The 13,008-nt window shown below is 43.3% G+C and overlaps 1 protein-coding gene across 5 annotated transcripts in view; it reads right to left on the reverse strand.

Moving 5' to 3' along the window:
• The window catches only part of BEGAIN (brain enriched guanylate kinase associated), a 258,065-nt gene that overhangs the window by 137,010 nt on the left and 108,047 nt on the right, over positions 1 to 13,008 (reverse strand). For 3 of the 5 annotated variants that reach the window (XM_088465156.1, XM_088465157.1, XM_088465159.1), the window contains one exon: positions 8,147 to 8,236. The exons of the other annotated variants lie outside the window; for them this stretch is intronic. In XM_088465156.1, the coding sequence (XP_088321282.1) occupies positions 8,147 to 8,236 (90 nt within the window). The remainder of the gene's footprint in view (positions 1 to 8,146; positions 8,237 to 13,008) is intronic. 5 annotated transcript variants of the gene reach the window in all.

The following is a 13,008-nucleotide window of genomic DNA, read 5'->3' on the forward strand; positions in this document are numbered from 1 at the left end:
GTATCTGTTTCGTTAGATCCGGATGCTCTCTGAAGGAGACTGGGTTTAATGAAATTCCTATGCAGGAAAAGAGTACTTTATTAAATAGATAGTTGAGAGAATGTAGAAGAATGATTAGTTCACTGGTTAGGACCAGGAGATAACTGGACTCCAGATAATTGGAGAATGGCTGGCTCACCAGTTGGGACCAGGAGGTGACTGGATTCCAGAGATTGGAGGATGGATGGTTCACCAGTTAGGACCGGGAGGTGACTATACTATAACGTAATATATATCTTAGGGAGCGCAGTGAGGAGGCTCACTTAGACAAGCTAAGGGACTTGTTGCATTGGCAATTTGAAAGTGTAGCAGGATATCCTTTTATAGAGGCTGGAGGGTTCCAATTGGCAGAGGATTGAGAAGAGAAGATCCTATTGGCAGAAGAAGCGTCACATGTCCGGATCCAAGGTGGCCACGCCCATGTTTCCCATAGAGTGGCCATCAGTACATGTAGGAATGCCAGCCCTGCCATTGCAGAGAGAAGAGGTAAAACCAGCGGGACCCGACTGAGAGGAGAAAACCACTGCAGCACAGCGCGGGAGCCGGAGAACGCAGCGGGACAGAGCCCGTAGAGGTAAGTAACATGGTCTGATTCTGGGGTCTTGTATGTGGCTTGTAACAGTACCCCCTTCTTCATGAGTGGCCACCGGACACTTTCTTGGTTTATGAGGAACGACATTGAGTCCATACACTGAACGATATCTGTAATAATATCGTTCATGGACGTCACCGGAAGTATCCCTGAACATGCACAACCTGACAATATCATCAGGCTGACCTGCAAATTCAGGTGATGAAAGATATCAATAACAATTTGCGGGAGCGCTCATCGTTAACGATATCTTGCATACACACTGGCTGATATTGTGAATGATTGAACCACAGCGTTATCGTTCAATTGTTCACAATATCAGCCAGTATGTACGCGGCTTCAGAAATGTTAACGGACAAAAGCAATTTTTTTTATTTGCTACTAGCTGGAGTACCCGGCCTTGCCCTGGATTTTAAGAATGTTTGTTTACACATCATTCTACAAACAAACCTCTGCTTAGGCAGACCTCACTAAAAGTGTGACAAACTTCCCCATGCACAGTCCTAGGGTCTTCAAAGGAAGTAGGACCTGTAATGGTGTAAAGCAAATTTCGGAGATAGAAGCATTCAAAATTTGTCGGATGTACAGTGTAAACACGGCCAAGCAGTGGCGTAACTTCATCCCAGGTGCCTGGAGACAAGATAAATGTTGGTGCCCCCCACCCTCAAGTTAAAATTTACCACCCCCAGCACCTTTGCCAGCCCCAGCTACCATCGTCCCTATGCAGTTCCTATTATACAGTGTCCCCAGTAGTGGTCCCCCTATGCAGTACCCTCAATAGAGGAAACCCCTATGCAGTGCCTGCCTATGTAGTGCCCCCAGCAGTAAGCCCCCTGTGATGCCCCAGTAGTAAGCCCCCTGTAGTGCCCCCAGTAGTAAGCCCCTGTAATGCCCCCAGTAGTAAGCCCCCTGTGATGCCCCTGTAGCAAGCCCCCAGTTATGCCCCTGTAGTAAGCCCCCCCTCCCCATGCGCACACATACAAATAAAATACCAAAACTTACCTTAAATCCTGCTCCAGTGCCTGCTGCCATCCGTCCCTGGCGTCCGCTCCTCGGAACCATGGGAGTGACATCATGACATCACTCCCATAGTGCACTGCAAGACCTGAAAGATGGAGATCAGGAGTGAGCTCCGTCCTCCGACTGCCGCTGGCGCTGGGGGGGGGACATAAGGTGTCGGACACCTGCTGGTAACACTCAGTGGGCGCCCGGCAAATGGAGGGTGCAGGGGGTGCGACCGCACCCCCTGCACCCTCCATAGTTACACCACTGGAGGTGGAGCGCCAATCAGCTTCTCCTCAGCAGTGCCCAGAATGGCCGGGTGACAATGGAACCAGGTGCCCCCTTCAGGGCTGGTGCCCAGCGGCAAATGACTCCATTGTCTCCGAGAGTTCCGCCACTGTGGCCAAGAGCTTCTGTTGCTCTGATACCAGATGAATGTGTACTTCCTGGTTGCTAGATCACACTATGAAATGCTCAGCAACTACTTCCAGTTCCTTGTGCAGCTATTTCTGGCATTCAGGGTCTCCACGGTGTATAAGATTCATCCAATCGGTTTTACCCTCCAGGGGCTGACAAAGGAATGAACCGGAAGGAGCCTCTGTGCATTCCCTAGTGCGGTCCAGCAACCAAGGAGGTAGGCAAAACAGTTTGGTCACCACTGATGACCCCATGTAGTTGTGTAACCTCATGTATGAGCAGGTATAAATAAACATTGTGCTGCAGAGCTGTGTTTTTGCATCACAGTATAGTTGCCATCTTTATGGGCCTGATTGTAAATCAGACGGATCTCTCCTCATGGATGCAGATATCATTTAAAAAGGTACTGTAAACGCCACATGAGAGCCATAGTAAATGACGTTCAGAGACTTAGATTATATGCTACAGAATAAGATTCCATAATTCCTTAGTATGTAGCAAAATGCATGTTACAAAATAAAATTCTGAAATAAAAATATTAAAATGTTATTTTTGTTTAATTATTGACCTTGCAGATGGCCCAAGAAGAATGGTGTCCAAATCTGCATCTAACAATAAAAAAAAAAGGACAAGGCTTTTATTCTTCTTTGGTGTTTTAGGTGTAGAACCATGAGAGATCTTGGCTTGTAAACTGTGGTTTGTATAGAAAGACAGAAGGACACATTTTTGCTTTTATATAGTAGATAGTCGAGATAGAAAACTGAAAATAGTAGATAAGCTAAATCTTTTTCTAATTCCGTACCTGACCTGTAGAGGGCGAATGCTAAGCAAATATTGTGTTTTTTAATTAATTAAAAATGAAAGTAATTCATTTTTTTCATTGCCTCTGCCGTGTTTTAATACGCTTGTATGTAAAATGTCATGATCTTGGCTTGTAATCTGTGGATTTGTATAGAAAGACAGAAGGACACTTTTGCTTTTATATAGTAGATATTTTGCAAACACATCTGTGCCCCTCCCTCGCTGCTGCTGCTGGGGGCTACGTCTCGCAGATGCAGTCTGACTTGCAGTAGTGTACTATTATGGAGCTGGAGTAGATAGGTTTGTGAGGGGCTGGTCGGAGGGTTTGGGGGAAGCAGGGGTGGCATAGTAAACCTTTTATGGAAATCTGTATGTATTGGGCTAATCCCACTGGTGGTTGGGCCTTAAGGTGCAGCGTCCCATAACGCCAGGTACCCTACTTATCAACCGGAGCCTTCCAAGAAGTTCCCCTTCTCCTTCCTCATTCTTACTCTACCAGAGCCACGGGAGTAGTGGTGGAAGGTGGTTCTTCAACATGTCCTGGCTTTTCCTCGGTTCTGTATGCCGATGCCATATCCCTGAGGAAGGCCTTATGGCCGATAGCATCGGATGATATATATCCTTACTTCTGTACTGCACTAAGCTGCACCACAAACCTCCGCTGAGAGGGAGACACAGACGGCCGTCTGTACACCAACTGACTACCATTATAATGAGACTTCAACCAGGAAGTATCGCGGTCACAAAGCTGACCAACGAGGCTGTCAAGGAACCAAGCTGGGGCGCGTTACGTCTGTACACACCAGCATACGGAACTGAGGATAAGCCACGACAAGCTGAAGAACCCCCTTTCACCCACCACTCCCGGGGCTCCGGTCGAGTAAGAGTGAGGAAGGAGAAGGGGAACTTCTTGGAAGACTCTGGTGGGTAAGTAGGGTACCTGGGGTTATGGGACGTCGCACCTTAAGGCCCAACCACCAGTGGGATTAACCCAATACATACAGATTTCCATAAGAGGAACTTTTCTTATCAACATTTTGACTCAGACCAAAGTAACCTGCTGATTTGCACAGTAAAGACACCATCACTAACTAACAGGCACTTGAGTAGTGGATGCTTAACACACTTTGGGACTTACAGTTAACAACAAGGATCTGTTCATTGATACACAATACTTGTCCTCACTGCTATTGGATTTGCTCTAAGTTGCATAGGTCATATAATAGTGTATGCATCATATAAATTAATGTACATTCGAGTTTTTAATTATTAGTAAAATTGAACTGTGATTTATTTGTGCTACATCTGTGTTTCCATTTATCACAGAGTAAAACATCACACACTTCCCCTATACACCAACCATGGCTGAGCGCAGGAACTCCCTCGTTTATTGTAAAAAGAGAATAAAGGTACCTCTAATGCTCCTGCTGCCACTACGGCACAGCTTGTGAGTGAGCGCATATCTGTAACCTTGTTATCCAATAGTAAATCTTTGCCTAGGAAGACCTTAAAACCTTGCACTGGCCCTGCATGAGATTTGACCCTAACACAGAAAGCCCACCTGGCTGTCATCAGATACCATAAGACCCCTCCAGTTATGTGGTTAAAAGTATTATCTACATATCCTAAGAATACATTTTAGTTATTACAATCATCGCATTGACTTATCTAATTACAGCATGTGCCTATTGATACCATGGTTTTCTTATTTTGCTAAAATTTTACTGACTTTCCCTACCTCTCAATAACCCCTCTTTCAAGTAAAGTCTTTATTTTGGATGACTGCCTCACAATCCTGCAAACTAGACAACTGTCCTGCTTCGTGTTTGGTTGGGAGTTACATAGGCAAACGTAGGGGAAGGGGGGGTTCCAGCTGCCTGGAAACCCCCCTCCCCAGCTCACACCATACCATGACCACAATATAAATAGTAATATAATATAATTTTACTAGTGCTGCATGTTCTTCTCAGTATCACAATGAAATAATTAGCACCACCTGTGCTTCTTTTAACATGTGTCAGCCAGTGCACCAACTAGGAGATCTGCACTGTTAGGGATGCACTGCTATAGACCATCAATAGAGTTAATGATTAATACCATATAATACTACACTACACAGTACATAAGAAGACCAATATGTATATATATGACCAGGGCAGTGCTAGGTTCTTCTGCTGCTCCCCCAGACTCCCAAACTTGCTCCCATGCTCTGTAATGGCTCCCACATGGGAAAGAACACTCAGCACAGACAGGATGGTCCTACTGCCACATATAATGTCTTACTGTGATCACTGGTCCTGTAATTATAACACATAATACACTATGTATGACACATATAATGGGTTACTGTGATCACTGGTCCTGTATATGCTGGAATTATGACACACAATACACTATGTATGACACATATAATGGGTTACTGTGATCACTGGTCCTGTATATGCTAGAATTATGACACACAATACACTATGTATAACACATATAATGGGTTACTGTGATCACTGGTCCTGTATATGCTGGAATTATGACACACAATACACTATGTATGACACATATAATGGGTTACTATGATCACTGGTCCTGTATATGCTGGAATTATGACACACAATACACTATGTATGACACATATAATGTCTTACTGTGATCACTGGTCCTGTATGTGCTGGAATTATGACACACAATACACTATGTATGACACATATAATGGGTTACTGTGATCACTGGTCCTGTAATTATGACACATAATACACTATGTATGACACATATAATGGGTTACTTTGATCACTGGTCCTGTATATGCTGGAATTATCACACACAATACACTATGTATGACACATATAATGGGTTACTGTGATCACTGGTCCTGTATATGCTGGATATATGACACACAATACACTATGTATAACACATATAATGGGTTACTGTGATCACTGGTCCTGTATATGCTGGAATTATCACACACAATACACTATGTATGACACATATAATGTCTTACTGTGATCACTGGTCCTGTATGTGCTGGAATTATGACACACAATACACTATGTATGACACATATAATGGGTTACTGTGATCACTGGTCCTGTATATGCTGGAATTATGACACACAATACACTATGTATGACACATATAATGGGTTACTATGATCACTGGTCCTGTATATGCTGGAATTATGACACACAATACACTATGTATGACACATATAATGTCTTACTGTGATCACTGGTCCTGTATGTGCTGGAATTATGACACACAATACACTATGTATGACACATATAATGGGTTACTGTGATCACTGGTCCTGTATATGCTGGAATTATCACACACAATACACTATGTATGACACATATAATGGGTTACTGTGATCACTGGTCCTGTAATTATGACACATAATACACTATGTATGACACATATAATGGGTTACTGTGATCACTGGTCCTGTATATGCTGGAATTATGACACATAATACACTATGTATGACATATATAATGTCTTACTGTGATCACTGGTCCTGTATGTGCTGGAATTATGACACATAATACACTATGTATGACACATATAATGTGTTACTGTGATCGCTGGTCCTGTATATGCTGGAATTATGCACACAATACACTATGTATGACACATATAATAGGTTACTGTGATCACTGGTCCTCTATATGCTGGAATTATGACAAACAATACACTTTGTATGATGCATATTAATTCTGGGTAAGTGCCAATTATGCTCTCTGCATGGACTGGCTGCACACTCTAATATCTAGTATTTGGAAACTCCCCTCTAGAAATCATACATTTGCCAGTAAGTTATCCCACTGAAGAAGAAAATAAATTGTGTGGGCAGAAGTAGTCAAAGTCAATAGCCAACAATATGAAAGTTAATAGAAAAAGGAGAAGGTTTGTGAAAAAAATAAAATAAATAAACTGTAGAATAGATAATTGTTAATTATGAACAATTTATACGGTATTTAAATGATATTTCAATCCACAACAAACAAATGCACTTTTTAGTGGAGGCTACCAAGATCAGGGAAAATACCTCAATTCACTTTTGGTATTATGTTACCTAAATTTGCCTAATTACCCCAAAATGCTTTTTAATGATCCGGTTATTGAAGACTAGTTCTCTTTTTACCAGGATAATCCTTTTCCAGGTAGTTTAGTTACCAATTCACTTTCATATCGAATTCCTATTATTTCCTTCAGGAACTTAACATACATGAAATGTTCAAGAGAAGGACACTGATGGCCTCAAGCACATGGTAGTAAGAGAGGATCTCAGTGTTGGGCCACCAGAGCCTGATCTAAGCTTTATTAGCCTGTATCCCAAACTGCACTCTTAGGCCCTCATTCAGAGCCGTACGCTCTGAGCAGAGCGCACGCTCTGAATGAGGGCCGCCCTCCATAATTATGGAGCGTCCTCCTGGACGCTCGTATAGCTGTGGGTCACCACCCACAGCCTATACGAGCGTGCAATTTGATGGCCGCGATGGTCGTGACCATCGCGACCATCGAAACTGCGAGCTGGAGCCTGCGGTTGAGGTTTTCAACCGCAAGGCCCAGAGTGATTTTGGCTCTATCAGAGCCAAAATCACTCCCACTGACATCACTAGTGATGTCAGTGGGCCGGCTCCTGACGGTAGGCGTTCCCCTGGGAACGCCCCCGTCAGGGAGGCACGCCCCCGGCACGCCCACCAAAGGGGGCGTGTTGTCAATCAACATCGACAGCACGCCCCCTTTGATCAGACACAACGAGCGAAGGACTTTCCTTCGCTCGTCGCGTCTGGCGCATGCGCATGACGGAGCTCCCGCCATCGTGCGCATGCGCAGTGCACAACATCGACCCACTTGCGAGCGGACAGCCACTTGCGAGTGGGTCTGAATAAGGCCCTTAGGTATGAGGAATTCTTCTGTACTATAGATCTGTAAAATTGAGAACTTAATTCCACACGACTCCATTCAAGAAATATTCCCCTCTCCCTAAGCAGTAAAATTTAATTGTAGAGTACATGTACTACCTAATTTCCTGTCTGTGGTACCTGTTCAATCAGGTACCTTCTAGAATACATAGTCAACAACTTTTTTAATTTAAACAGACAGCACTCTATAGACCAGTAAATGCTAGTGCCAAATGTGAGGACAAGAGGGGAGCCCAAAAAAAGGGAGGCCATAAGTGGGAGATGTTTTCTTGAGTGTGTTCATCTTTAATATCAAGAGACCACATTAAGAAGATGCCTGTACTTTACCCTAGTGTCACAAAAAGTACACTGACATAACATGACATGTAGTTACCTGTCCCAGAGGATAGGAGAAGATTTTGCGTGACTGTCTTGTAGAATTTTAGGCTGCCACAGACAGGTGGGCACCCAGGAATTTCGTACCCTGCAGCATAAAGGATAAACCATGGCTAGCTTGGGCTCATACAGTAACATATCTGATCATCAAGACTTACCATGAATTTTAGATTGCAAACATCGCTATACAGTACATTTGCTGTATTGAAATTGCTCCCATCCCCCTAAGTCTAGGCAGCCATTGTGTGGGAACCAATATTCATTAGAATGCAGCCAGTGAGCTCATTGGTAACCTGTGACATCACTGACACTTGATGTATACCTATGTATTCACAACTAGCGAGGCAGCATCCCTCTATGAGGTCACTCATTCCCAGTGGCTGCAGTAACATACTGTAGTGTGATAGAATGTATTCACAGCCCTGATGATCATACAACAAGGTACTGAAACTGGATGATGGGATTTTAACTGGGACAATGCGAATGAACTATGGCTCTGATTAGCATTTCCAATTCTACTAATAGTGACTGGCAACTTTTTGGAAAGGTGAGTGCATCGCTTAATTAAAAAATATAAATACAGTTCACAGGCAACAGCAGAACTTCATTATATCTGTATCTCTTCACAACTGTATATTTCAATGCAAAGATATCAGTGTTCCTCCCATATCAAATGAATGCCACAATAATGTGAGAACATACTACCAATCCACTGAGGGTGGGTGACAGATGCTCTATAACTACAGTTAATATATGTGCGTCTACATATTGCTGCACTGTTCTAGGACACTCACACTATCCAGAAGACCTTACTTGACCCCCAATAAATACGGTAATTGCATTATTGATCTTTATTATCTTATGATGACCTCACAAATATTCACGAAAATTAAGCCTTTTTTGATAATGTTTGCACTAGACATTATATTTATATGTCATCACATAACAAGTATAAGTTTATGGGAATTGTATTTATCTAATATATGTTGGCATTTTAGATCAGTTAGGATCAAATTTGCAATTATACTCCTTTGTGTTACCATACATTGACATTAAAGTACATCAAGCAGAAGAAGCCTTTTTAGGTCTAAAGCAATATTTGGTCTGTTAATGTAATAAGGGCTCTATTTATCAACATTATTTTTACTAAAATAATGTGAAAAATGGTGTTTTGTGTTTTCACACCCTTTTCACATTATTTTAGTATCACCTATAGTTATTACAGGGCAATTGGAGTAGAATTAGAAAAATTCTACTCCAACCCCTAAGTATCACTTATTTTTAGTAAAGCAGATCGCATTTCCCATAACTGTAGTGGGAAATGTGATCCGACCAGAGTTACTAAAAATAAAATGTGAAAAAATATCGGGGAAAGCCCTGTGATAATAACACCACCTGGAGGTGGCGTTATCCAGGGTCTCCCCCGGTTACCGGCCTCCTGCCCTGCTCTAACAGGGAGAGCAGAGCCGGGAGTCGGTCCCAGTAATCAGCTGTGTGGTCTAAACAGACCGCAAGCTGATCACTGCTACACACACCACACGCTGATTACTGTAAAAAAAAAAAAAAAAGAAAAAAAGAAAAAAAATTCCTTACCTGACTCCATGGACCGGTGATCAGGCCTCCGGTGATGATTCCCCTCTGGTCAGCTGGTCTCCCATAGTGCACTGCGGCCCGGTCATCAGGTGATCGGGCCCCAGTGCAGTATGGGAGATCACCTGATGACCGGAGGAATGGAGAACATCACTGGAGGCCTGGAACATGCAGGTAAGTGCTATTAAGGGAGGGGGGGTCACGGGGGAGGGGGTGGTCTGTGATCATGGGGGCGGGGCAATGGCGATTGGTCGGCACGGAGTCTCTGGCAGCGGTGCTGGTGTTTGGCGAGGGGCATTGGCTGCTCTTGGTTCTCTGCAAGCAAATTGTCACTGAGGCCCGGTGAGGCCTGGTGGTGTTTCTGTTCTGTTTGGCATGGGCGCCGCCATCTTGCCTCAAGTTATGTGATTCCAGCTGTCCAATCCTGGTGGGTCATGTGCTCTTTCCAGCCAGTCACAGCGCAGCACCTGGTATTTAGGAAGGTCCAGAACCTTCATTCATTGCCAGTGCAATGTGTTTCTCAATTGCAGCTGAGAGAGAGTACCTGTGCCTTACCTGCCTGCCTAGAAGCGCTACTAGCCTGTTACCTTGTCTGCTCCAAACCTGCTGGACTCATCCTGCACCCTCCATATACCTTCTTACCTGCCTGAGTACCTGAACCTGCTGTTTCCCTGCACCTTGCCTCACACTATCTCCCCGCTGGACTTCATTACCTCTGCCTGCATCAATTACAGCTCACCAAACCTGCATACTGGACATTTCCTGCCTGTCACTATCTGGACATTCTCCCATTTGCTTCACCACAGTTATCAAGTGCACTTTAGTGCTATACCTGGACTTTTTGCCATTCCCATGTCTTCTAAGTCACTTATTAAAAACTCCACTTTTTTATTTAAATCTGCTTCTGTGTCTGCTCCTATCACCACCCCGGGTCCACAACAAACCCAGACTTTCACAGGATAGGCTGCATTCTCACTGATGTCACTGGTTCCTCATGACTGGAGAGGCTGAATTTTCTGTAATGTCACTTGTTCCTAGTGACTGGATAGGCTGCACTCTCAGGGATGTCCCTGGTTCATAGTGACTAGAGAAGCTGCATTCTAAGTGATGTCTTATGTTCCTAGTGATTGAATAGGCTACACACTCAGTGATTACCTGTGTTTCTAATGACTGTAGAGTTTGCACTCTCAGTGATTTCACTGATTCCTAGTGACTTGATAGTTGAAAACTTAGGGATGTCACTGGTTCCTAGTGACTGGATTTCCCATTGATGTCACTGGCTCCTAGTAACTGGATAGTCTGCATTCACAGTGATGTCACTGATTCCTAGTGACTAGATAGAATGAACTCACAGTGATGTCACTGGCTTAGTCACTGGATAGGCTGCATTCTCAGTGATGTCACTGATTCCTAGTGACTAGATAGAATGAACTCACAGTGATCTCACTGGTTTTTAGTGACTGGATAGGCTGCAATCTTAGTGATGTCACTGGTTCATTGATGCCACTGACTCCTAGTGACTAGATTGACATCACTGTAAGTGCATTCTCTGTTTTTTAGTGACTGAATAGGCTGAAATCTCAGTGATGTCACTGGTTCATTGATACTGGAGAGGTGGCAAGCTCAGTGATGTCATGGTTTCTAGAGACTGGATAGACTGAATTCTCATTGATATAACTGGTCCCTAGTGACTGGATAGGCTGCATTCCCAGTGATGTCACTGGTTCCTTCTGACTGGTTATGCTGCATTCTCATTCATATAACTGGCCCCTAATGATGAGATAGGCTGCATTCCCGGTTATGTTACTGCCTCCTAGTGATTGGATAGGCTGCATTCTCGGTGATGTCACTGGCTCCTATTGACTGGTTATGCTGCATTTTCAGTGATGTCACTGGCTCTTACTGAGTGGAAAAGCTGCACTCTCGGTGATGTCACTGGCTCCTATTGACTGGTTATGCTGCATTTTCAGTGATATAACTGGTTCCCAGAGACTGGAAAGGCTGGAGTCTCAGTGATATTCCTGGTTCCTATTGATTAAGGAGAGGCTGCACTGGTCATAAATATTAGTTTCAACCACAAAATGACCCCCTTCCTTGCTTGGTCACGACAGGAGCACTTTAAAAGATGTTGTCTTACAATTGAAGTTTGTCAAAAATGTTGCAGGATAGCATAATTTACAATAAAACAAATGCTGTAGTGACATACACTCAACGGATAAAAGTGATTGAAGGGGGATTTGGGTTTCTGTGTTGCAGCACAGCGTGTACAGTGATGTTACTGCAGCTATTAGCCTGAAAAGATCACCATTTACTGCTAACGTATAATCATGAATCTGATCGTCTGCATACTAGGAATGATTGGTTGCACAAATCTGCTCTTCAGACTCATATCACCAACCTAGCATGGAACTGAAATGTATGTTTTAACAACAGGGAACTATTTTTTAGATAGTGAAATTACATTGGCTATAAAAGTGTCCCTTTTTATTTTTAATGTCATATTCTTTAATTTCATATTCTGCAAAAATTTCTATACGAATATGCCACAAACAAAGCCAAACAGATTGCAGGCAAGTCACATACGAGACACGGACACATGCTGATATGAGGCTTGGTTCCGAGTTAGGAGCAAATATAAAAAAAGAGCAAAATAGGAGCAATGTGCTCCTGGAACATACAGTAACATGTTGCATTTGTCTGCATGCAAGGAAAACACTGGCTACGTGTGTACAGTATGTAGCAGACAAATACTGGCCAGCTCTAGTTTTACAGTGACATTTACAATTAAGCTCCCAACTACACATGGTGCAAATTGCTCCTTTTTAATTGCTATTAAGTCTGAATCAGTCCCATAATGTGTAACAAGTCCTGTGCCCCGATGCTACCTCCACTGTGTGCCAGACTGATTTAAGTAGTGTCAAAGCCGGATGATTGGCTGAGACTGGATCTCAAGTCAATATCGGGCAACACCATCTTATGTTGCCCCTGACGACGCCATCTTGCGTCGTCAGCATAAAACCATTGTGTGCGATGCTAATATGCGATTAGTGTTGTGCGTCTACATTGCTGCCTCATATTGTTAAAAGTCCTAACATACCCCATACGCACATTAAATCATACATATAATATATAAGACGCACAGTGCACAGTTGCGCTGTTTATCAAAGCACTCTACGAATAAATGCACAACGCTTATTAGCGACTATACGCAATATTCTCACACTAAAAAAGTTCCTCCACATTAAAGGCTTAATATTAGAGGTTATATTA

The sequence above is a fragment of the Taudactylus pleione genome, unplaced genomic scaffold (genome assembly GCF_031769625.1).
Source record: "Taudactylus pleione unplaced genomic scaffold, aTauple2 ptg001874l, whole genome shotgun sequence".
Taxonomy (NCBI): Eukaryota; Metazoa; Chordata; class Amphibia; order Anura; family Myobatrachidae; genus Taudactylus; species Taudactylus pleione.